The 27429-nt window shown below is 39.5% G+C and overlaps 1 protein-coding gene across 19 annotated transcripts in view; it reads right to left on the reverse strand.

Annotated features, from left to right (window-relative positions):
- Positions 1 to 1913: 1913 nt before the first annotated feature.
- The window catches only part of ZNF684 (zinc finger protein 684), a 41021-nt gene continuing 15505 nt past the window's right edge, over positions 1914 to 27429 (reverse strand). For 3 of the 19 annotated variants that reach the window (XM_082445258.1, XM_082445270.1, XM_082445269.1), the window contains 3 exons: positions 26892 to 27066; positions 26471 to 26566; positions 18460 to 21975 (listed from right to left, as the gene is read on the reverse strand). In XM_082445258.1, coding sequence (XP_082301384.1) covers positions 21071 to 21975; positions 26471 to 26566; positions 26892 to 27066 — 1176 coding nt within the window. In that variant the 3' untranslated portion in view covers positions 18460 to 21070. Of the gene's footprint in view, positions 3418 to 7823; positions 7920 to 8618; positions 12498 to 13032; positions 21976 to 25028; positions 25071 to 26470; positions 26591 to 26891; positions 27067 to 27429 lie in introns of those variants that run through there. The other 16 variants (XM_082445271.1, XM_082445272.1, XM_082445275.1 and 13 more) reach the window with 12 other exon arrangements.

Here is a 27429-nt window from a genome sequence, read left to right on the forward strand (position 1 = left end):
GATAAATTGAGCAATATATTAAATATGTTCAAGAAAGTAAAACACTACAATAACATGTGATCATAACAATCACCAACAACAGGGTCTTGGCAGATATAAGAGTCTTCCAAATATATGTAAATGTCTAGTACCCCTTATCCTATTTTATTCAATAAAAATGTATATGTTTTATTAAAAGAACTTCAAATTCACTTGACTTTACTTAAAAATAATTTGTATATTTGATTATTATTAGACATGATTTTCTGCATATCTCACAAATGTGAGCTCTAGACCCATGAAATGCATTAGAATTAGTGAGATTCATGATTTTGTTTTATTGCCTGACAATGACTTGGTTTAATAGAAAAAAATTTTTTTTCTTTGTTTCAACTTTTTAAACACCTATTTAATTTTGTTTCATTATGGTTCATACTTAGCTAATTATTTTACTCTGTTAATTAAGAAAGGGAACAAATAGTTTAATTCAGAGCTCAGATCATAATACCAAATACTCATTCTAGCAGCAATGAGACAGTCCCCACCCTCCAAGGGTGTCTGTCTTCTTGCTGTCTTAAACTTTATATTTGCTCAGATACTAATATTACTGCTAAAGTCAGGAGCTGAGAAAGAGCTAGGAGGGGAAGAGAAAATGTTAAATAAGGCAAAAGAACAGCTTTAAAGGGAAGTGAGAGAAAAGGCAGTCAAAATTGAAAAAAGATCCCTGAGTTTATAATTAAGTTACATATATACTTCTGTGGTTTGCCAAGTGATTTGGTGTGACTACCTAAGTTTAATTAGCATACAGTCTCAGAATGAAAACTCTGTAAGACAAGGCTTCACTTAGATTTGATGGATATTCAGAAAATCACTCTCATTCACGTCTGTCATCATCATCCTGCAAAAATGTTAATGAGGGAAAACAATTCCAAGTTCACACATATAATCCCAAAACTTATGTTTGCAAGAGAAAACCTGATTTTGTGAATATAGGTTCAAGCTCAATGCAGTACCTAAGCTTCAACCAAGTCTGAAGAAAGGGCTTAAAGACTCATATTAGCAAGCAACACTTAAAGTGGAATACAGCATTTTCACTTAAATCATTGTGAGTTCATGTGTCTTTAAAGGCAATACACAGAATTTATGTAATGTCAAATTATAAAAGAGTTGCTAAGAAGTTCAAGGAAGCAGAAACACTTTTCAATATAGCTTGATATGATACCTATGGTAGTCACCTGGAAATTTCCAAACAAGCCTGAGATATCTCTGAATCGATTTCCTAAACAAAAAGGTAATAATTGATTTTAATAATAATATAGACAATTTAATTTTATTTTAATCAATAATATTGATTTTAATAATTTCCTTCCAGAAGTCTCACAAAGTATTGTGACACCTAATTTTTCTAAACTAAGTACCCCAGTTATATACTGCTTTAGGTTCACTCCTACTTATGCAGCTGTTGCAGTAAAATTGGATGGCTTTTATTTATGACTATTTATCTGGAGAAATGCCTCTTTCCCTGTACTAAGTGCTTAGAGTAATACAGAACACAGCTGTTTTCTTTCTTCAGTGTCCGGTTAATCAGGATTAAATACACACACGCACATACACACACATGCACACACACACGTTTTGCACAGAGAAGAAAACATATTACACAATGTCCTCAGCTGAGCAGAGCAGAAGACTTCATAACTGTCCCTGATTATTATTTAAGAGGAGGCTCAAGAAGGCTCAGTAACAACTGCCGTAACTGCTCATAAGTGCCACGAAATGGTTAGAGATCAAGTTTATAGCACTGACCTTCATCCTACATAATAAACCATATTATTTCATTTATATTTGGCAATTCTGGATATGGCGATTTTAGGCTTTGAAGAGACAATGATGGTGTTTACCAGAGATCTTAATAGCTATAATTTTAGAAGGGGTTTAAGTTTTATTTATACATTTTTTATTGTAGTAAAATATACAGAACATAAAATGTACTATCTAAACCATTTTTAAGTGTACAATTCATTGGCATTAAGTACGTTCACAATGTTGTGCAACCATCATTATAACAGATATAATTTTGTATAATGTGCATAGCATATATTTCAAACCCACGGTTATACAAATTTCTTAAGCAGTGCAGACATTTGTATAAATTGTGTAAAAATCATAAATCAGGGGCAGTGTACACATGCAATTATAGTCAGTCTGATGCCTTAATTATTCAATTTTTTCACAACTTCCTCAGTTTTACTGTAAAGTTGTCTGTAGCTCAAAATTTTCTGTAATCTTTTCAATAAAATTAGTAATATCACTTATAGAACATGAATTTCAGAACATGCCTTTCCACATTTATTCAACTGATAGGGTTTTTCTCATGATGAATTCTTTGCTGCTTCAGTAAAAGGCTAATTTTAAGTTTTCCCACATTTACAAAGCTCCCTTGTTTTTATGACTTCTTTGATGGAGAATGAGATGTGTCTTCCAGTTAAAAGATTTCCCACATGTGTTGCATTTATTTTGTTGCTCTGCTGTGAGTTGAGTAATGTTTAAGGAGATGTGATCTCTTGATGAAGGCTTTGCCACATTCAGTGCACCCGTGGGGTTTCTCGCCTGTATGAATTCTCTGATGCATGACCAACACTGATGAGTCTGCAAAGGCTTTGCCACATTCTCTGCATCGGTATGGTTTCTCGCCTGTATGGATTCTGGAGTGTTTATAAAGGGATGAACTGTACTTGAAGCTTTTCCCACACTCCTTACAGTCAAATGAGTTCTCGGGTGTGTGCGATTTCACATGCTGAGTAAAGGAGGAGTTCCAGGTGAATGATTTCCCACATTGACCACATTCATAAGGCTTCTCTCCAGTGTGGAGTCTCTGATGGACCACGAGCTGTGCTTTATGCGTAAAAGCTTTCCCACAATCACTGCACACAAAGGGTCTCTCTCCACTATGAATTTTTTGATGAGCTGCAAGGTGTCCCTTACTGTTAAAGGCTTTCCCACAGTCACTGCATTCAAAGGTGTTTTTTTTCCTTGTATGCTTTTTTTCATGTCTAATGAGACGAGACTTCTTTTGGAAGCCTTTCCCACATTCACTGCACCCAAAGGTTTTTTTCCTTCTGTGCTTTTTTTCATGTCTAATAAGACACAACTTGTTTTTGAAGGCTTTTCCACATTCCTTGTATTCATAAGAGTTTTCTCTGATATAACTTTTATTATAACTAAGAAAGTATAAGTTAGGTTGCAAACACTTTCCATTTGATTCACATTTATGTTGTTTTTGTCTTGAAGAAATAAAATTTATACTCAGATTACAATTTTGGACTGTCTCGTTGGTCAGTGTTTTCTTGAAGGTGAACATACCTTCGTTCAAAAAATTGTCTTTGCTTCCTTCTCCTTCCTGTCCCTCTAGCTCATCATCAAGTAAGCAGATAACTTCTAAAAAGGAGTAAAATGAAATATTCTCAGTTCTCAGTTACTCCTTCCAATATCATGTAATAGAAAGAAAATTTTAAAGTCTATGTTTTCAGGCAAGGATGCCTATTCTGACCACTTCTAGTCAACATAGGACTAAAGTCCTAGCTAGACCAATTAGGTAAGAAAAAGAAACAAAAAACATCCAAACGGGGAAGGAAGAAGTAAAAGAATCTCTGTTCATTGATGACATGATCTTGTATTCAGAAAACCCTAAAGATTCCATGAAAAAACTGTTAGAACTAATAAATTCACCAAAGTTGTAGGATACAAAATCAACATACAAAAGTCAGTTGTCTTTCTATACCCTAAAAGCAAACAATCTGAAAAGGAAATTAAGAAAACAATCCATTTACAATAGCATCAAAAAGAATAAAATAAACTTAACCAAGGAGATGAAAGACCTGTACACTGACAACTACAAAACACTTCTGAAAGAGATTAAAGAAAACACAAATAAATGGAAAGACATTTTCCATTTTCTGTGTTCATGGACTATTGTTAAAATGTCCCAAATGTACCCAAATGTATCTACAGATTCAGTGCAATCCCAGTGGAATTTTTTGCAGAATTTGAAAAAGCAATTCTAGGGGCCTTCCCTGGTGGTGCAGTGGTTAAGAATCCTCCTGCCGGGACTTCCCTGGTGGCACAATGGTTAAGAATCCGCCTGCCAATGCAGGGGAAATGGGTTCAAGCCCTGGTCTGGGAAGATCCCACATGCTGCAGAGCAACTAAGCCCGTGCACCACAAGTACTGAGCCTGCACTCTGGAGTCCGCGAGCCACAACTATTGAGCCTGCATGCCACAACTACTGAAGCCCATGTGCCTAGAGCCCATGCTCCGCAACAAGAGGAGACAACACAATACAAAGCCCGTGCACCGCAACGAAGAGTAGCCCCCGCTCACCGCAACTAGCGAAAGCCCGTGCACAGCAATGAAGGCCCAACGCAGCCAAAAATCAATAAATAAAATAAATAAATTTATATATATATAAAAAAGAATCCACCTGCCAATGCAGGGGACAAGGGTTCGAGCCCTTGTCTGGGAAGATCCCACATGCTGCAGAGCAACTAAGCCTGTGTGCCACAATTACTAAACCTGCACTCTAGAGCCCGCAAGCCACAACTACTGAGCCCGTGTGCCACAACTACTGAAGCCCACATGGCTGGAGCCCGTGCTCTGCAACAAGAGAAGCCACCCCAATGAGAAGCCTGTGCACCGCAACAAAGAGTAGGCCCCACTCGCCGCAAATAGAGAAAAGCCCACACACAGCAACGAAGACCCAATGCAGCCGAAAATAAATTTAAAAATAAATTAATTAACTAAAAAAAAAAAAAAAAAGAAAAAGCAATTCTAAAATTCTTATGGAACCACGAAGGACTCCCAAGAGCCAAAACAATCTTGAGAAAGAACAAAGCAGCAGGCCTCACATTTCCTGTCTTGAAACCACATCACAAAGTTACAGTAATCAAAACTGTACTTTATGGTACTGACATAAAGACAGACATATAGACCAATGGAAAAGAATAGAGAGCCCAGAAATAAGCCCACGCATATATGGTCTTCAAGAAGTGTGCCAAGACAACACAATGGGGAAAGAATAGTTTCTTCAACAAATAGTGCTGGGAAAACCAGATACCCACATGTAAAAGAGTGAAATTGGACCCCAATCTTACACCACACACAAAGATCAACTCAAAATATATTAAAGACTTAAACATAAGATCTGAAACTATAAAACTCCTAGAAGAAAAGATAGGGGAAAACTTCAGAATATTGGTGCTCACAATGATTTCTTGGATAGGGAACCAAAAGCACTGACAACAAGAGCAAAAACGACAAGTGGTACTACAGCAAACTAAAAACTTTCTGTTAAGAAAAGGAAACAATTAATAGAGTGAAAAGGCAACCTACAGAATGGGAAAAAATATTTTAAAAACATATATTGGATAAGTCATTAATATCCAAAATATATAAGGAACACTTACAACTCAATAGCAAAAAACGGGCAAAGAACTTTAATGGACATTTCTCCAAAGGAGACATACAAATGGTCAACAGGTATATGAAAAGATGCTCAACATCACTAATCATCAGGGAAATGCAAATCAAAACCAAAATAAGATATCACCTCACACCTGTTAAGATGTCCATTATTAAAAAACAAAAAAACAAAATAACAAGTGTTGGCAAGACTGTGGAGAAATTAGAACCCTGGTGCACTGTTGGTGTGCATGTAAAATGGTACAGCCACTATGGAAAACGGTATGGAGTTTCCTCAAAGTATCAAAAATTGAACCACCATATGATCCAGCAATCCCACTTCTGGGTATTTACCAAAAAAATTGAAAACAGGATTTCCTAGAGATATTAGCACTCCTGTGCTCACTGCAGCATTATTCACAATAGCCAAGAGTTGGAAACAATCTAAATGTCCACTGACAGATGAATGGATAAAGGAAATATGGTATATACATACTTTAAAAAAGAAGGAAATCCTTCATATGCTACAACATGGATGAACCTCAAGGACATTAGGCTAAGTGAAATCAGCCAGTCACAGAAGGACAAAAACTGCATAATAGCACTTACATAAGGTATTTAAAATAGTCAAACCTATTTAAGCAGAAAGTAGAGTAGTGGTTGCCAGGGGCAGGGAGGAGTGGGAAATGGCGAGTTGTTCAATGGGTTTAGAGTTTCAGTCCTGCAAGATGAGGAAGTTCTAGAGATCCCCTGTACACCAATGTGTATACAGTTAACAATATTGTACTATACACTTAAAAGTTTGCCAATGAGGGTAAGTTTCATATTATGCATTTTTTTTTTTTTTTACCACACACATGCCAGAAGTCTCTGGTTTCAGGTCTAGTCTCCCATTCTGGACTACAAAACAAAAAAGAAATCTGCATTTGTCCTGCTCTGGGCATTAAGAAGAAACTGCTGAAATGGAGGCTTCCGGAAAACAATAATGAGAACAAGTAGCTTTTTCTATTTATAAATATGACTTTCCATTCTGTGAAAGACGGTAAAATAGGCACAAAGTAATGTTATAACAATGACAAAGAAAGTTAAAAAGGGCTCTCAACAAGGATGCAGAGTAGCTCTGAGAATGGGGAGAGCCATTTCAGAGGAATGAATGAGGAGGGTAATCAGGGGAACAAGGAGATAAAGGCATTCTGAGAAATGAGAAGAGCTAGATTGGGTTGGGGAAATTTGACCAGAGTCAAAATCTACAACATCTAAGAATTAAGTTATCCTGTTAGGATGCTCCCGAGTCTCTTTCACACATTTCTCCTTCTCCTTCCTTATCCTGCACACAACCACCAAAGAACTGTCAAGCCATTAACTCCCTTTTACCTATAGGCACTTTCCTATATCCTCTCTAGCCACCCAAGCCACAGTTGAGGCCTATTTGTAGAAAGTTCTCCAACTCCACTTCTAGCTAGGATTCATTCTCCAACGTCTACACATACCCAGGAACACAGAGGCTCAGCAGAACGTTGAAAAGAGACCAGATGTCAATTCTTTTGCTTCTATCATCAGTTATTTCTACTACTTGATAAGAATTTTTCCTGATAAATAATCCTATTTTTTTATAACCTCTTTCAACCTTCCAGATGTACTAGCCTCCAAAATTCTGCTTTGCCCCTGACACCACACTCTTTAACTCAAATTTCACATTTTGGTTTCCACACATACAGATTCCATGATTTCTGGGGATCTGAACCATAAGACTCCTAGGCTTTACCAACTTTTGCCTTTATATACTGTGTGGTTAAGAAAGTTAACTCTGACTACTGTTACTATGGTGCCACACCATGTCCAAAACACTGCTCAAAACTAATGCTAAGTCCACTGATATAATAATGTTAGGGAAAATGGAGGAGAAGGCAATTCTTCACTGTTTCTGAGATTGCCTTCCATCAAGGGAGAATCTTATTAATGTAACAATTTGGACTCTTACCTCATTCCTTATGTCTCAAATAAACACAATCTGATTACATTATTAGAAATTGATGTATGGAAAGATCGGCCATCATGCTGAGGGGGGAAGAAGAATGAGGATTCTAGGAACTGGGAGAACCAACAAGCACTTCGACAGAACAGGCAGCGTGAGGAGCCAGAGCAGAGAGGAAGGACATCCTCCCACACAAGAGCTGAGAAACAGAAAGAGCAGCCACGTGGAAGAGTGCAAGTGAAGGTGCCATCTGGGGATCTGAGGATGTTGTGTCAGGTGTACCCAGTCACTTTCAAAGGTGTGTGGTTTTAAGAGGTGCTTCCTGCAAAGTATTTCAGAGGTGCCTGTCCCTCACTCACCAACTGGGATCTCAGTTCCAGAGACTCCCATCTACCTGCTTTCTCTGACTCACCTGGAGAGCGCCAACGTGGGTTCTCTCCCTCCACCATCCATGGCTCTTGTCCTTGCTCCACCTTGAAGATCACTTTTGTTTTGGTGACTGGACACCCTGTTCATGGGAAACAACACAGAACTGGGGACAAAGTGCTAGGAACAAACGACTACCTCACAATTCGGGTTTGCCTCCTGGAGTCTTAGGGCCTGTGAAGATAACAAACAAGCTTTAGAACAGAAAAGACCCTTCTTCATTTGGGAGGCAGAAGCATTAAACATACTACCTGATCCCCAAAGGGGATTATGAATCTTTGACCGGACTAAGCTGGTGGCGCAGTGGTTAAGAATCCGCCTGCCAATGCAGGGGACATGGGTTCGAGCCCTGGTCCGGGAAGATCCCACATGCCGAGGAGCAACGAGGCCCGTGCGCCACAACTACCAAGCCTGCTCTCTAGAGCTCGCAGCCATAACTACTGAGCCCATGGGCCACAACTACTGAAGCCCACGCGCCTAGAGCCCGTGCTCCGCAACAAGAGAAGCCACCGCAATGAGAAGCCCACGCACCGCAACGAAGAGTAGCCCCCGCTCGCCACAACTAGAGAAAGCAAAAGCCCACACGCAGCAAAGAAGACCCAACACGGCCATAAACAAACAAACAAACAAACAGAAATAGCAAAAAAAAAGAAAAAGATTCTTTGACCACTAAAATTCAGGGTCAAACTTACTAATGCTTCAGAATGTTCACAGGTTTCTCAAGTCTTAAAGGAAGGGTACTATTAGTATATCCTGAGTTACACAGGGAAGTTGTCCTTACCCACTGAGATGAGGTTTCTAAAGTTCTCCAGCATCACATCCCAATACAGCTTTCTCTGAGCACATCCCAGCAGCTGCCACTCCTCCAGGGTGAAGTCCACGGCCACATCCTGGAATGTCACTGATCCCTGTAATAGTACATTCATCTTCGACCTGAAGTGAGCACCACTGGGGTACGTGGAGGGGATTCAGAGCAATTCCTCTAATTATGTTCATATGTTCAGAGTTTGCAGTAAGTTACCTAGAATAACTAAAAACTACGTACTTGATTTAGAATTAAAATTTGTGATAGAAGAAAATCATATTAAAACTGTCCCACTATATACATATACACACATACGTATATATACATACGTATACGTACATATATATGGAGAGAGGGAGAGGAAGAGAAGGAATAAGATAATACTAAGTTCACTGAGCATTGTTTTGGCCTCATGTATTCTGCCTATACAAAGGGACACTGAAAAACAGTCATATGAAGACGGCTACTCATTTATGACAAATCATCAAATTTTTTTCTTTCACGATAAGTGCCAGGAAAATCTTTATCTATGGAATTGTTATACCTTATTCTCTAGGACATGGCCAATAACGTCACTGATTGGGTATCCTGTTTTTATGACTGCCAAGATTAAGCATAAATTTGCATCTCAACATTACAAAGTATGTGCAGACCTTACGGCCTCCGTATCAATTTTCTAATTTTTCTTCAATTTAAATTTCAATCTATATTTTTCCCATTTATATTCTTACCTATTAATACTTTTCCACTTTAATATATGGAGTCTTACAAGTCACTTCAAATTCACCAGAAACCAAAGTGGAATTTGAATGAATAAATGGATGGATAGACGTATGGATGGATGGATATCTTGCCTGGACGTTGGTCGCTTTCTGCGGCTCATGAGAAAGGACACCTATCTACGAAAACAAGACAGGGGGAGTCCCCTGCCTTTCCAGCCTAGAAATAAGTACCCGTATGCCAGCTACAAAAAAGGCTACTGGGGAAAGAATGACTTTTCAAACAAGCAGGGAAGTCCATGTTATAGAAAGACCAACTTGTCCACTTTTAATCCTGATATGATCACAGGAAACTTGGATAAGGATGGTCTCTCTTGGGTAGATGTATACATTTCTGCCCATTGATCTATTACAATTTATTGTTAATTTCTGACCTAGTGATTTCTTTTCTCCCAGAAACTTATCCCAAAGAAATAAAAATTGATGGATATGAAGTTAAAAGCCTGAGTTCTGGAGCCAGGCAACCGAGTTCAAATTCAGCTACTCCACTTACTAGCAGCAATGACCCTGAGAAAGTTACTTAACTACTCTATACCTCAGTTTTCTTATCTGCAAAACGCTGGTGATAATAGTACACACATCATAGGATTTTTACGAGGATTAAATAAGTGAATACATGGAAACCACTCAGAACAATATGTGGTAAGCACTCAATAAGACTGTGACTATTTTTAAAAATAAAAAAGGGGAGAAAGGGAGAGATGAAAAATAATGTTTTTATATCATTGCTTATAATATGAAAACACAGACAATAGCTTAAATGTCCATTAATAGAGTGTTGATTTTAAAAAAAAGATGATAGCTTAAATGTCCATTAACAGTGTTGATTTAAAAAAAAAGATGCTGTAGAAAGATACTGCTTTGGAAAGAGGTTCCATTTATATTTGTAGGTGAAAAAAGTACGTTAAAATATATAACATGATCCTCCCCTCCCCTTTTAAAAGAATATGCACGCAGATACAGAGACACACAAGCTTGGTGGTCTCTGCAAATAAATAATAGCTATTTACCAAAATGTAAATAACTGTTATTTAGGGTTGTAAAGACAGCAGAATCATATGTAACTTCTATTTTATTTTTTTACATATTTGTACTTTTTAAATATTTATAATGTATTATTTTTTCAAATATATACATATACACATACATGTAAATATATACAGTTTAAAAATATACATATAAAATTTAAACAAAGGTCTGTAACGCCCTACAACATCTCGGTTCCACCTCTTCTAACCTCATCTACTTCAATCCTTCAAGCACCCTCTTATAGTCACTCTGATGAGACATTCAGCTTTCTTGCTCTTCCTCCAAAATACCAAGGATGATTACTCAGGATCTCTGCACATCTCTTCTGCCTGGGCTGTTCTCCTCCAGGGAAAAATCGAGATACTGCACAGCTCACTCTCTACATTCCTTCAGGTCTCTGCTTACAGGTCACTTAGCAGCGAGGCTTTTCTTGACAACCTCAGATAAAAGAGCTTCCTCCCTCACAGTCACCACCACTCTGTACACCCTTACTCTGTCTTTTTCTCCATTGCACCTACTATCAAATGACAGATTGTGTATCTGTTTATTTGGTTTTTGTTTCTCTACCTCCATGGAAAAACATAGATTCTGTTTTGCTCACTGTGGTACACCAAGTACCAGAATGGTGTTTGGTCCACAACAGACACTCAGCAAGTATTTGCTGAATGAATCAAACTCCTTGTTACATGTTTTCAAAAGAAACTTATTAAGCAACTTTGGTCCAACTGAACAGTGATGCAGAGGACTTCCCTGGCAGGCCAGTGGTTAAGACTCTGCGCTTCCACTGCAGGGGGCACCGGTTCAATCCCTGGGCAGGGAACTAAGATCCTGCATGCCGCTGTGGTGCAGCAAAACTTTTTTTTATTTTTATTTTTTTATTTTTGGCTGCGCTAGGTCTTCGTTGCTACCTGTGGGCTTTCTCTAGTTGTGGCGAGTGGGGGCTACTCTTCATTGCAGTGAGTGGGCTTCTCATTGCGGTGGATTCTCTTGTTGCAGAGCATGGGCTCTAGGTGCGCAGGCTTCAGTAGTTGTGGCACAGGGGCTCAGTAGTTATGGTGCACAGGTTTAGTTGCTCCACTGCATGCAGGATCTTCCCGGACCAGGGCTCGAACCCGTGTCCCCTGTATTGGCAGGCAGATTCTTAACCACTGCACCACCAGGTAAGTCCCATGGCAAAACTTTTGAACTGTGATGCAGGAAAAAGAACAGTCTGGGAATTGAAGACTGGATTTCAGACCTGACTCAGCCACTAACAAGCTGTGGGACTCTAGCACTCAATTGCCATCTCCTTAAAATGAAGAAGCAGAACCAGAAGACTCCTTAAAGTCCTTCTAGCACCATGAGGCTGTGATTACTCTGTAAACTAGTTCTGCATTTAGGTAAGGGGAGAAAGGGAATCAGCATAACCCCAAAGGGCAAATATGACAACTAAAATAGTAAGGAGCCAGCTTAATTGTGAAGGAAGCAATGAGGAAGGGAACGCACTGGTGTGAATGTGTGTTTGTGAGAGCCTGAGAGAGGGTGAAAGAGAGAAGAGGAATGAATAAATGTGTTTAGGAAAGAAGCAGAATTTCTTCTGTAGTAGCTCTTGATTCTTCTTTCCCTTGACCATACCCTCATTCTCCTCCTGTGAGTTTCATTTTCCTGTGGAGCCTGACCACATAAACCCACACTTCATTTTCTGTAATTCTCACCTCTCTCCTCAAACATTTGGGGCAACACCTCCATAAACACAGTCCTTGATGGTACTTACATGTAATGCCATGAGTCAAGCCCTACTCTCACTAGATAGTAGAGACAAAAGTTGATTCTTGTCTCAACTGAAATGGGGTAAAAAAGTCACAGGCCAGGAGAGCCTCTTCCTGGGGTTACTCTGATGGAGAAGCAACACTCCTGCAACGGGAACCTTCACGTTGGGCCGCGATTCTTTAAACTCACCATCCTGTGGCCCTAGGTTGGCTTTTTGTAGATTTTAACCAGGGCCGCTGGAAACTGAAACAGGCAGGAATACGCAAGAGGGACCCTCAGGTTCAATTACACAGTCTTCCTGCAGAGACACCAAGAGTTCTCTCAATAACAATGATCACAAGTTGAAGTTCATTTAGCATTCACTCCTCAAGAAGAATACAAACTAACTCTTCGTTTTAGGCAAAGTACTATGTTGCAAAAATAATGAAATTTGGGTAAAATAGCACTGAGTTTGAATATTCGCTCCTCCACTAACTAGCTGTGTGATTGAAGCAGCTTCATACCTCCCTGTAAAACGATGAGTACACTTACAAAGTCATCGTGATAAACGAATGCCAATACTTTAAAATAATGTGCTTAACAGTGTCTGGCACTGGCTGTATTGGTTCTCTTCCCCGCCGCTTTGAAGGGGTTTACTGCCTTCGGCGAGTCAAAAATCTTGTGGAATGAGATGAGTTACGGCTCAACGCACAGGCGGGGCTCCCTACGCGGTCCACACTACCTACAACAGTAACGCAGACTGGCCCGCCACGCCCCAGCCAGACCTGGGCAGAAAGGAGCCCAGCCCTTACTCGGCTTCCTCTGAGCCAAATGCCCCCGCGCATAGGAGTTACCTATAATTTTGCTTTCTTCACATGAACTGAGAAGCCGGTCTCTGCTCTCCACCTGTCCCTCAAGCCCTTCTGGCTCACCCGCCGCTCAGTACTGAAACACGTGGAGGAACGCAAACACTTCCGGAGGTCCCCACTGCGTGTGTGCGGAAGTAGCGACCCACTCAGACCCTCCCCCCAGGGTTCTCTGGGGAAATCCACCAGAGACTACATTTCCCATACGGCTCCTGGAGTTTATGTCCGGAAGGCCTCAGGGATTTCCTCTTCATCTAGCGGAGATTTCTAGTCTGTGACATATAGAAAACATATGCCGTATAGACGTGGTAAATAGAAAACAGTAATTTATTTAAAGGAAGGGTTTCTTCTTTCATTTTATTTTTAAAAAGAATTAAAGTTAGTAACACTGTGATAACATATCATCTGTAAATAGTTTTAAAATCTAAACTATGTAAATTAATGTATTAGATCCCTGTTAAAAAGGTTTTTAGTTTCAGACAGCTTAGTTATGAGTATGTTTCAAAGCTTTATTACAATCTAGCTGTAGGGGAACAGCAAGAGGGCAATTTCAAGTTTCACTCAGGGAAAAGTTTATATAGGAAAAGAGAAGAGTTACATAATCGTTGGCGAGCTATAAAAATGAGAGTGTATCTAACAGGCATCAGATTAGGTGGATAACTAGTTTCTATAACAAGTCTTAATTCCATTAAAGTCATTTAGAAATTGCTTATCAGGAATGATCATTTTTTTCCCAGAAGGAAGTCATGAATTATAGTATGCAAAAAAAAAACCCTTTACCCAGACGAGGTTTGGGACAATTTCTCTTCTATAGGTTTCTTCAGACCTTTCTCCTTCACCCCTCAGCCCCAGCTCTCTCTCTCTCTTTTTAAAAAAAATTATTTATTATTTATTAATTTATTTATGGCTGCATAGGGTCTTAGTTGCAGCACATGGGATCTTTCATTGCGGCATTCGGGCTTCTCTCTAGTTGTGGCCCACAGGCTCAGTAGTTGTGGCGCATGGGCTTAGTTGCCCCGTGGCATGTGGGATCTTAGTTCCCTGACCAGGGATCGAACCCACATCCCCTGCATTGGAAGGCAGATTCTTAACCACTGAACCACCAGAGAAGTCCCTTTTTTTTCTTTTTTTTTTAATGTGTGTATACTGTCAGGCCTTATCGTAAGCATATATCTAATATTCATTCAACAAAAACATGTTGCCTGAGTTTCTGTTATATACCAGACATTGATTTGGGTATGGAGTAGTGAGCAAAACAGACAAAAATGGCTGCCTCGTGGAGCTAATGTTCTATTTTATTAGATATTGATAAATGCTATGGAGAAAAATAGTGCAATGAAAGGGGATAGGCAGTAGTGGAGGGCTGCAGTTTTAAACAGAGTAGTCCAGGAAGGCCTCTCTTAGGAGATATTTGAGCAAAGACCTGAAGGAAATGAAGTTGCAAACTCATGCCAGATGAAAAAGGGTTTTAGGTAGAGGAAACAGCAAGAGCAAAGACCTGAAGCAGAAAGTGCCAAACACATTTAAAGAACAGCAAGGAGGGCCATGTACCTGGGGAAGGCAGAATAATAAAGAGGTAAGGAGGGGTGAGGGCCCAGACTGTGGAGGGACTTGTAATCAATGTAAGGACTTCAGCTTTTCCTCTGAGTGAAAATAGAGGCTTCTGGAGAATTTTGAGCAGAGGAGTGGCGTGGTCTGACTCATGTTTTAATATGATCACTCTGGCTGCTTTGTGGAGAATAAACTGGAGGAAAGCCAGGGTACAACCAGTTAGGAGGTCATTAGAATAATCAAGAAGTGAGATGATGGTGGCTCAGACCAAGTAGTAGCAGAAGAGCTAGTGAGAAGTAGTTGCATTCAAGGTCTAGTTTGAAGACAGACTCGATATTGATTTACTGTAGATCATATGTAAGGTATGAGAGAAAAAGGAGACTCAAGGATGACTCCCAAGTTCCAGGTGTGAGCAAGTGAAAGGATGGAATTGCCATCAGATGAGATGGAGAAGGCTGCAAGAGGAGCACATCTAGGGAGAAGGAGAGAGAGCAGGACCTGTTTTGAACGTGTTGAATTTGAGATGCCGATTAGAGACAACCAGGTGGTGAAGTTGGGCAAATATGCTTGAGTTCAGGAGAGATGTCTGCAAGAAATACATTTGGGAGATATCATTATATAGATAGACTTTAAAACCATCAGACAAATGGGGTTACCAATGAAGAGCATATAGAGAGAAGAGAAGAGGTCTGAGGATAGAGCCCTGGGATATTCCCAAGTTGAGAGTTTGTAGAGATGAGAAGGACTCAGCAGGGAGACTGAGAAGGAAAGATCAGTGAAGCAGGAGGAGAACCAGGAGAATGTGGCTGCTGTAATCAACGTGGAAATAAATGCTTCACAGAGAACCGAGGGCTACATCGCGTCCTAAGCTGTTAATAATTAAGGCCGATGACTTGGTCATTGGATACAGCAAGTAGAATTTTATCGGTGACCTTTACCAGAACAGTTTCAGCGGAGTGGTGTAGGGGAAAGCCTGTTTGGAATAAGTTTAAGAGAACATGACCTGAAAAGTCTAGATTGGGGGAATTTCAGTGAGACAAAGAGATGGTTTCTGTGGAAAAAAAAAATTCAAGAAGAAAAAAAAAAGATGGAAGGGGAACGGGTAGATTAACAGAGTGCTAAAACTAGCACTTTGGTGAAAGTTTGATGAGGAACAGGATATTATTTCCCCTGAAAATTACTTAATTACCATTTTCCCTTTGTAATTAAGTAATTAATTAATTAAGGGGAAAATGGTAATTTTACAATGTAGAAATGTGGTGGATGCCACCCTAACCAAATAATTAAAGTTCAAGTGACCAGTAATGGGACTTCCCTGGTGGCACAGTTGTTAAGAATCCACCTGCCAATGCAGGGGACACGGGTTTAAGCCCTGGTCCGGGAAGATCCCACATGCCACGAAACAACTAAGCCCATGCACCACAACTACTGAGCCTGTGCTCTAGAGCCCATGAGCCTCAACTACTGAGCCCGCATGCCACAACTACTGAAGCCTGCGCACCTGGAGCCTGTGCTCTGCAACAAGAGAAGCCACCACGATGAGAAGCCCGTGCACCTCAACGAAGAGTAGCCCCTGCTCGCCACAACTAGAGAAAGCCCACGTGCAGCAACGAAGACCCACCTCAGCCAAATAAGTAAATAAATAAATAAATAAATAAATAAATAAATAAAATTTTAAAATAAAATTAAAAAAAAGTAAGATCACCAGTAATAAGACAAGTTTGACATTGTGCCTCCTGACATGAAATACAAAGACTATCACTTATGTGATATACTTGCCCAAATGCATAACTTGAATCTAATCATGAGGAATCATCAGACCAACCAAAACTGAGGGGCACTCTACAAAATAACTGGCCTGTACTCTCCAAAAATATCAATGTCATGAAAGATGTTGAAAGGCTGAGGAATTGTTCCAGATTAAAGGAGTCTGAAGAAATATGACAACTAAATACAATGGGTAATCCTGGTTTGGATCCTGGACCAGAAAAAAAAAAAATTGTTAAGAAAAACATTATTGGTTTAAATGCAATGTGGTATCTTGGATTGGATCCTAGATCAGAAAAAGGACATTTATTGAAAAACTAGTGAAATATGAATAAAATCTGGAATTTAGTTAATTGTGATAAACCGGTGTTGGCTTCTTAGTTGTGCTCTGGTAATAAAAGATGTTAACTTTAGGGGCAATAGGTGAAGGATATATGGGAACTCTCTGTACTAGCTTTGAAACTTTTCTGTAAACCTAAAATTATTCCAAAATTAAAAATTTCTTTAAAAAAGAACAGTATTGAGACAATTGGGGAATTTTATGGATGATAGATTAAGAATAGTACTGTACCAGTGGTAAATTTTTTAAAATTTTGATCATTGAACTGTGGTCATATAACAGAACGTCCATGTTCAAAGGGGTGAAATGTTATTGGACATCTTCTCAGCCTCACTGCTTCCTTTTTTTTTTTCTGCCCACAGCATGCAGCTTGCAGGATCTCAGTTCCCCAACCAGGGATTGAACCCAGGCCACTGCAGTGAAAGCACAGAATCCTAGCCACTAGGCCACCAGGGAACTTCCTCTTCTTCCTTCTTTTGGTAACAGACCCTATTTTTCTTTTGGGGGACTACTCTGCTCCTATTACATGAGATCTTGGTGGTAATGTAAATCAAGGTTTTCTGTGGTATCAATCTGTCTTTTCAGTGGTATGCACTAGCTCACTGGAAATAATATGCTTTTAGTTTTGCAAAGGAAATTACTAAAAGACTAAAGTGCTTCTAAAAAAATAAGAGACCATTGTTTCTTCCTCATCATAGGTGAGTTTAACACATTTGCAATTAATATTATTATTGATATGCTTTTATTTATTTCTACTTTTTTTTTGGCTTTCTATTTATTATATTGTTTTCTGCAACTTTCACCTTTCCTGCTCTGTTGGATTTATGAAGTTTTCATTATTGCTCTCTTCAGATTTTTTTTTTTAAATCAAAGCTTTTTTTTTTTAATTAATTAATTAATTAATTAATTTTTGGGTGTGTTGGGTCTTCGTTTCTGTGCGAGGGCTTTCTCTAGTTGCGGCGAGCGGGGGCCACTCTTCATCGCGGTGCGCGGGCCTCTCACTGTCGCGGCCTCTCTTGTTGCGGAGCACAGGCTCCAGACGCGCAGGCTCAGTAGTTGTGGCTCACGGGCCCAGTTGCTCCGCGGCATGCGGGATCCTCCCAGACCAGGGATCGAACCCGTGTCCCCTGCATTGGCAGGCAGATTCTCAACCACTGCGCCACCAGGGAAGCCCTCTCTTCAGATTTTTAAGTTACACATTATATTTCTATGCTTTTCTAGTTACCCTTACTTTTTTTACACCTTTATAAAGCCTAAACTCTCTTTTTCCAGAGCTCAAGGACTCCTAAACTTACATCTGCCTTTTCCACTTTTTCTGTTTTCTTCTTTTCATTATACTTTTTGTATTTGATTCTTAAAAGTTAGCACATATGATATAATCAGAAAAAAATGAAGTTTCATTGGGGAGAAAACGCCCTATCTGCCATCTGTGTATAAATAAAAGAGAAAGAAGGTATTTTTCAGTGATCTTTTCATAAAGTAAAAAAAGAAAGAAAATCTCAAGGTATGACAAACTCTTAGAGGTGGGAAAAATCGAGGGAGTTCTCATTTAGATTGTGTATGGCTGTTTCAGCCACAGAATACAAATAGACTAGGGAGTTCTGGGAATCTGAGATGTTTGGATGGAACTAAGCATAGTTTTGGTTTTCTTCTTGCCAAAATCTCGTATGGCCTAAGCCAATGAGCTCAGTGACAAAAACTCTCAAGGTGGCAGTTTATATTTGTCCAGTAAGGAAGTATATATATATATTTAAAAAAAATTTTTTTTATTTTTGGCTGCATTGGGTCTTTGTTCCTGAGCGTGGGCTTTCTCTAGTTGCAGCAAGCGGAGGTTATCCTTCGTTGCGAACGGGCTTCTCATTGCGGTGGCTTCTCTTGTTGCAGAGCACAGGCTCTAGGCGCGCGGGCTTCAGTAGTTGTGGCACATGGGCTCAGTAGTTGTGGCTCGTGGGCTCTAGAGCACAGGTTCAGCAGTTATGGCGCACGGGCTTAGTTGCTACACGGCATGTGGGATCTTCCTGGACCAGGGCTTGAACCCGTGTCCCCTGCATTGGCAGGCGGATTCTTAACCACTGTGCCACCAGGGAAGCCCAAGGAAGTATATTTTAACTTGCTCTACTGTATTCCTTCTTCCACTTAAGGGAGTGAATTAATTTATGGAACCTAGATAACATGCTTCCTGACATATTACAATTAAAATTCCCTTGTTTTATTCGCAGACCATCGCACACCTCTTGCCACCTCGACCTACACAGCTGCTCTTCCAAGGGGACCTCACATCATGCCGACAACAGTAGAGCTCCCTACTGCCTCCTAATATGTGTCCTCTTCCTGTAGCCTTACATAGTTTGGAGTTTCTCAGATGAGAAGCATGGGCATGGGAAGGGGAGATAGGATGGGAATGGAAAGCACTGAGTGGGGTAAAACAAGGATTTCATGTAGGAAATGAGAAAGACTGTTGAGTTGAAAAAAAAAGGCAAGTCCCGTGACTATACATACCTAAAGAATTCCCTGTGTGGCTGACAAATGGATTCTGAAGACAATTCCAAAAGAAAGAAGGTAACAGAAAATTTTGAAACTGCAAGAGTGTAACCAGTATGTCGCCTCCTAAAACAACTGGGAAAGTGTTAAAGAAAAAAGGTATTCAGTGACATTTGTTAAAGATGACAAATGACAAGACAGACTTTACTCAGGACCAGTGTGATAGGTATAGGGACCACTGCCATGGGATTTTAGTTGGGGAGAGATTGCGCTCAACTCTGAATACACCATGCACAAGTAGGAATTTATAGCTAAGGAGTAGGGTAGGGGTCAGTGGGTGGAAAATTACTAAGAGAAAACATCACGGGTAAGGAGGGTTCTGGCTGAATCCGCCTTATAGGATTCCTGCTGAAGACAGGCTAGGGTGATCAGACATCACCTGAAGGATGATGGAGGATGAGGAACCTGATCAGATATTGAGGGTGCACGGTTCTGGTTAAAATGACTTAGCAGGGTTCTTGCTAAAACTAGATTTTACAAGTAAGTGTGCAAGTGGGCCTCGGAAAGGTTCAGGAGCCTGACTAAAGTTTGGTCAAGCAAAAAAGTCAGTAAATAATTTAGATCCTTAAGTGCTAGTGTGCTTGTTCAAAAAAAAGCACTATCATTCATTTATAATCATTACTCAGCATTACTCTTCAAAAAATGGCCAATGAGAGAAAAACAATGTAATATAGTTGTAACTGAGCTTAAACTTGAAAAGGCTTGATTTCTGAATTTAGGTTCAAGCTGTTTTGTCACAACTCAAGAAAAGGCATAAAAGTTTTTTGACATTACCAAAGAATATTGTGAACAGCAGTAAAAACTGTAGCTTAAATAATAGTTGGTTCATCCTTTTAAGGGAACATGTGGAACTTACAAAATGTCACGTTCCAAAGTGAAGTTGCTAAGCAAAAAAAAAAATGTGCTCTTTTCAACTCGATTAATGCTGCCTGTGCTGTCACATGGTAAATTCCAGGCACACCTAGGAGCTAAACCTGTATCAATTTCTTACAAGAAAACAAAAAATAGACCCCAAAGCTCACTCCCTGAAAGTTGCAAAGTATCATGATGCTCTAGTTTATTAAAATGAAATGTAGATGATACCCTAGTTAACTACTACTTGAGCTATGCTTACACCTTAGGTAAATACATCAATGAAAAAGAACAGGAATATTTGAAGGGCAAATGTTTTATTTACACACTTATTTAAATACTTCTTTTCCTCAACTGAGTACTTACTGTAATACAGAATACAACTGCTTTCCCCCTCTCAATTGGTATCTTGTTAAATTATACATATGTGTAATTCTATACATCTTTATAACAAGTTTGAGAATGAGATTCAGTAACACTGCCATACCCCTTAAAAGTGCCAGCAAATGGGTGAAAATATTACTGAAATTCATACTACATATTAAACCACATGTTTTCACTTGCATGTTACTGTTAGGGTTGGAAGAAAAAAATGGTGAAATTTACTGCAGAAACTCTTAATAGATATAATTTAATATAATATATAATATAAACATTTTATACTCACACTTGCATAATTGTATAATTTGTTATAAAAATTAAAAATCAGAGATGGTAAATGTAGTTTTCACTGATTCCTTGATTGTTTAATTTATGCTTACTTTCCAAGCTCTATGTGCATTTATAAATTAACTTTTTCTGTGATCTTTTCTCTAAAAACTTTATTATCACTTGAGAACATGATTGGCATTGGTTTTTTTAATGGGAATTTATTCTTCCAGTTCATTCAGATTGGTGGATTTCTCCTCACCATAAATTCTCTACTTAATAAGGTTTATCAAATATTTAAAGTTTTCTCAGATTCATAAGTGAATATTACATATGAATTTTCTGATGTACAATAAGATTTGACTTCTGGGAAAATGCTTTCCCACATTTGCTACATTCATAGGGCTTTTCTCCTGTATGAATTATCTGATGTCTGAGGAGATGAGACTTCTTGATGAAGGCTTTGCCACATTCAATACATCCATAAGGTTTCTCTCCTGTGTGAATTCTTTGATGCGTAACAAGCACAGAAGTGTTGCCAAAGGCTTTGCCGCATACGATGCATCGATAGGGTTTCTCTCCTGTATGAAATCTAGAGTGTTTATAAAGGGATGAACTATACCTGAAGGTTTTCCCACATTCCTTACATTCAAATGAGTTCTCAAGTGTATGTGATTTCACGTGTTGAGTAAAGGAGGAGTTCCAGGTGAATGATTTCCCGCATTGACCGCATTCATAAGGCTTCTCTCCAGTGTGGAGTCTCTGATGGACCACGAGTTGTGCTTTATGCGTAAACGCTTTCCCACAATCACTGCACACAAAGGGTCTCTCTCCATTATGTATTTTCTGATGAGTTGCAAGGTGAGCCTTCCTGCTATAGGCTTTCCCACAGTCGTTGCATTCAAAGGGTTTTTTTCTTGTATGATTTTTTTCATGTCTAATAAAATGAAACTTCTTTTTGAAGGCTTTCCCACATTCACTGCATTCATAACTGTTTTCTCCAGTATAACATCTATTACAATTAAGTAAGTCTGAAGTAGGTTGCAAACTCTTCCTATATGACTTACATTTATATGATTTTTTTCTTGTAGGATTAAGACTTGTGCTCATATTATAACCATGAAGTCTCTTCACAGTCAGAATTTTATTGAACATGAACAAAACTGAATTCAAAAAATTGTCTTTGCTTTCCTGGTGCTTGTCTGATTCATCAATAAGTGGGCAGTCAGCTTCTAAAAAGGAGTACAGTGAAACATTCCTAGTTAATATTTGCCATCAACAGTTATAGAAACATATATGATTTCAAATCTAGTCTCTCATTCTGAAACAAATCTGTATTTGCCTTGCTCCTGAGCTTTAAGAATAAAACTGCTAAAGAGGAAATGGGAGCACAGAATGACAATGAGAATAGATGGCTTAACTTGTGACCTGAGGAAAGATAGTAAAATACCAAAAGGTACAGTAAGGAGGGTACAAAGGAAATCAAAAAGTTGCTCAATTTCTCAACAAGGACATATGGTTAGCTCACAGAATGAAGAGAGCCCACTGTGGAGATGTGATCAATGGACGGTGTAGCCAGGGGAACAAGAGACAAGGGAGTTAAGGGAAAATATCAGAGGGAAAACTAGATTTGGAGAAGGGAGATCAGAATCAGGGTCCTTACTACCTAATTCCTAGATTACCCAGGTAGAATAGTTCCTTGTTTCCCTCATTCATATCTCTTTTTCCTCTTGATCATCTGGCACAATGTCACTACCCTTCAGGAACATTTTTCCATCTCCAACCCTCTAACCTCATCCAAACCACGGCTGAGACATATCTGTAGACAGGGCTCCAACTCTACTACAGCTGGTATTCATTCTTACACGTACTTGTAAGCCCAGGAACACAAAGGTCTAGCAGGTCATTTGAGGGTGTGCTATTCTTAGCCCAAGCACAGATTTTATCTGCTTGTTACCATTTTTATTCAGGCTGAGTTTTGATATATGACAAGTACTGCTTTTACATCCTCTTTCAATCTGCCTAACAAACTAGTCCCCAGAAAGCCTCTTTGCTCCTGAAGTCACATTTTTAGACTCCTAGTCTCAAAACCCTATAAATCCCAAATCCACTGTTCCATTAAAAACAAAAAAAATTAGGGAGGGGGTTATAATTCCCCACTCCTGAATTTCCTTCCATGTGGAGTTACTACAATACCCCTAGCCTTTTGCTTCATGCCTTATCCTCTGTGGATCTGGCTGAGTAGTGGGCTATAGCCATTAATACACAGTTCTTTATTGAGTGGTTCTAAATGTGGGGACTGGGGTCCTGTCTTCTTTCCTCTCTACTTAAACCAATGAGAAGCAGCATCCTGTGTTACCTTGGCCAACAATAACCAACTGAAAAATCCAGGGTAATCAGCCTGGTGAACAAAAATATGAAATACAATGAATTCACTCATGGTATCTAAGCATGCACTGCTCTAGCCCTCAACAAATACCTACTTCTGTTCCAAGGATTCTAGATTCTAAATAGCTACAATCATTTGCTCATGTTCCTTCCCCACCTTAACTTGCCCTCCTTCATCCTCTCTCATCCTATCTAGTATTTAGATATCCTTTAGGGAGGAGCCATTGTTCCATGATCTTAAAAAAAAGGCTCCTCCAGTCTTTGTCTACTTTAAACTTTAGGCTCCATTTTCTCTGAACTTCTAAGACAGTCATCACTGCTGCCTAAACCATTTATTTTGGCAACTAAGTAGATTAAAACCGCAATGTTACTGTGCATTGAACAAATGTTCCACATTCATCAAATTTTAAAATATATGGCTATGTTTTGCCTTTTCAACTACAATTTACACACCTGGAAAAACAATTTTTTTTTTTTCTTTATTTGAATCCTTCTCAGGAAACATTAAAAAGCCTTGTTGAATGAAAGGATAAGAAACATCCCCACAATCCCTGACTTTACAAAAATGAATTAATTAAATATTCATTGAATGTCCATGATGTGCTCAGCAATGGTGTAAAGAAAAAAAATGATACTGGACTTTCTCTTCAGGGAGTAATCATGAGAAAACATGCCTTAAAGCCACAGGTGTTTTTTAAAAAAGTCTTAAAAGCCACAGGATTAAAAAAAAAAATCTAAGATAGTATATGTCAAGTTTTCGTGACAGAGCCATAGTAGAGTTGGGATGGGAATTCAAAGAAGGCAGAGATCAATGTAGGCTAAAGTTACCATGAAAGAGGAGAAAATTGAATTCAGACTTCATAGCATGCTGGTTTTGAAACCGGGTGGGGCCTTGAGGGGCTCCCAGGCACTGAAAACGTGAGGCCTGGGCACTGAGGCCTCCTTTTGTCCACCATTTCTTCCAGGCAAGACTCCAGCCTCCATGACCTTCCCTGAGTTCCAAAGGGTGGATTTGAACAGTTGTTAATCAAGGGAGGAGCAGCTAAGAAACCACCTGAGGCAGGATTAAAGGGACCAGAGAAGCTCATCAAGATTAAGAGAAGACCACCTGAGACTGAGGGAGTGCAAGCCCTGCTCACACCCTAATCTTGTCAGGACCCCACCTTTGAACCCCTGTTATAAAGCCCCTAATCAAATCCTCTGGGGGAGAGACACATAGTTTTTCAAGGCGGAAGCCCAGTGTGTCTCCCTTTGCCTGGCAAAGCAATAAAGCTATCTTCTTCTACTTCACCCAAAACTGTGATTTGATTCAGCATCGCTGTACAGAGAGGCCGAGCTTTCGGTAACAGCTTTAGTTAGATGGAGCACATCAGAATCAAAAGGACTGATGCGGAAAAGAAAACTGTACAGAGGATGCTAAAGAGTCTAATTGCATGGAACAGGGAAAAGATGGACAATTCTGGATAAACGAAATGGGATCACATACAGAGGGATAAACCATTTAAATACCATAATACAGGTTATACAGGAATAACATGTTTGTCAGAAAAGTGACAAGCAAAATGAAATAATTCAGATAAATCTTGCAAGAACATCTAAGATAGACCAGAAAATAGGCTGGAATTGGCAATATAAGTATTTACATAAACAGCCGAGATACCATATCAGGAGTTAAAATTCATTTGGTTTATGCCAGTAGTAATTGGGGTTCCAGGGAATTTAAAACACATTTAATTGGTATCTTAATCATTTGAAACATACTTCTTTTATGGACTCTGTGCAAAGGGAAGATTTTATTTTGAGTCAGTCTTGGATAAACTAATAGTTGAAATTATAGGTAATAAGTCACAATAGTATTTAAGGAGAAATTCTTAATAGAAAAAGCCAAATTGCTTACCATAGTGATTTTGTGACTACAGAGCAGCAGGCCAGTCATTACCTTTTATTGTAAGGATAAAGGTAACGGGTTGAAGAATATTAAAAATTGGTTACTATGAAAAAAACAGACAATAAGGCCAGGTAGGGTAAAATTATGGGAATGGAAAGCTGGTGAGGCAAAGATGCTGGAGATGGCACAAAATAAATAACTGTAGTCTTTAGAGTGATGAAGTTTCTGAGGGAGTTACTGTGGACAAAATTTCAGAAGATGGAACAGAAGTCAAAAGGCAAACAGTGAGGGCTTCCCTGGTGGCGCAGTGGTTGAGAATCTGCCGGCCAATGCAGGGGACACGGGTTCGAGCCCTGGTCTGGGAGGATCCCCCATGCCACGGAGCAACTGAGCCCGTAAGCCACAACTACTGAGCCTGTGCGTCTGGAGCCTGTGTCCCGCAACAAGAGAGGCCGCGACAGTGAGAGGCCTACGCACTGCGATGAAGGCCCGCTTGCCACAACTAGAGAAAACCCTCGCATAGAAACGAAGACCCAACACAGCCAAAAAAAAGGATAAAATAAATGAATAAATCAATAAATAAATAAGTCAGAAGCTCTTTAAAAAAAAAAAAAAGCAAACGGTGAATAAGCTGTGAGAAAGGGTGAGGGCAGATTAGTGAGGAACTAATTCAAATAAAGTTGGAGGACAATTTCCAAAAGATATCAATATTATCAAGTGAAGCAGAAAGATGCACTAGAAGGTAGATACCCCAAGTTAGCCGTAAGACTAAAGATGAGCAAGGTAGGGTACACAGGGGGAGTATATGCTGCAAGAAAAGGAACAAGTTTTTTTTAAAAAGGAAAAAAATTAGGAAGAACATATGTTATAAAAGTTTTGAAATAAAAACAACTAACATATGCTGAATACTTACTGTCTGCCACTATATGAAGGGTTTTGCTTGTATTAACTCATATAATCTTTACAAAAACCTGAGGTAAAAAGTAATATTATCCCTATTTTATAAATAAAGTTGTGCTACAAAATAATTAGGTTAGACAGAGGTTGGTGGAATAAGACTTCAAATCCACATAATTTGTCTACATTATTAGAAATAGATGTATGGAAAGATCGGCCATGATGTTGAGGAGGGAAGAAGAATGAGGATTCTAGGAACTGGGAGAACCAACAAGCACTTCGACAGAACAGGCAGCGTGAGGAGCCAGAGCAGAGAGGAAGGACATCCTCCCACACAAGAGCTGAGAAACAGAAAGAGCAGCCACGTGGAAGAGTGCAAGTGAAGGTGCCATCTGGGGATCTGAGGATGTTGTGTCAGGTGTACCCAGTCACTTTCAAAGGTGTGTGGTTTTAAGAGGTGCTTCCTGCAAAGTATTTCAGAGGTGCCTGTCCCTCACTCACCAACTGGGATCTCAGTTCCAGAGACTCCCATCTACCTGCTTTCTCTGACTCACCTGGAGAGCGCCAACGTGGGTTCTCTCCCTCCACCATCCATGGCTCTTGTCCTTGCTCCACCTTGAAGATCACTTTTGTTTTGGTGACTGGACACCCTGTTCATGGGAAACAACACAGAACTGGGGGCAAAGTGCTAGGAACAAACGACTACCTCACAATTTGGGTTTGCCTCCTGGAGTCTTAGGGCCTGTGAAGATGACAGACAAGCTTTAGAACAGAAAATACCCTTCTTCATTTGGGAGGCAGAAGCATTAAACAAATTATCTGATCCCCAAAGGGGATTAAGAATCTTTGACCACTAAAATTCAGGGACAAACTTACTAATGCTTCAGAATGTTCACAGCTTTCACAGGTCTTAAAGGAAGGGCACTATTAAAGCATAATGAGTTACACTGAAAAGTTACCACCCACTGTCCTTACCCATTGAGATGAGGTTTCTAAAGTTCTCCAACATCACATCCCAATACAAGGTTCTCTGATCACAGTCAAGCAGCTGCCACTCCTCTGGGGTGAATTCCACAGCCACATCCTGGAGTGTCACTGATCCCTGTAATAGTACATGGATTTTCAAACTAAAGTGTGCATCATTTGGGGACTTGTAAGAGAATCATGGCAGCCTCTTAGGATCATATCATGTTCATTGTTGAGTTTTCAGAAAGTAATGTATGATAAATACTGTACACCTGATTCAGAAATATACTTTGTGATAGAAACAAAAATTATATTAAAAATATTCAACTAGTGCCAGGATAATTCAATGGGGGAAAGAATAGTCTTTTATACAAATGGTGTTGGAACAACTGGATCTCCACATGCAAAAAAATGAAGTTGGACTCCCCTCAACACACACACCTCACATCATATATAAAAATGAACTAAAAATGGATCAGAGACTTATGTGTAAGAGTTAAAACTAGAGGTGACCCTTGAACAACTTGGGGGTTAGGGGTGCCAACCT

The sequence above is a fragment of the Balaenoptera physalus genome (genome assembly GCF_965194825.1).
Source record: "Balaenoptera physalus genome assembly, chromosome: 1".
NCBI lineage: Eukaryota > Metazoa > Chordata > Mammalia > Artiodactyla > Balaenopteridae > Balaenoptera > Balaenoptera physalus.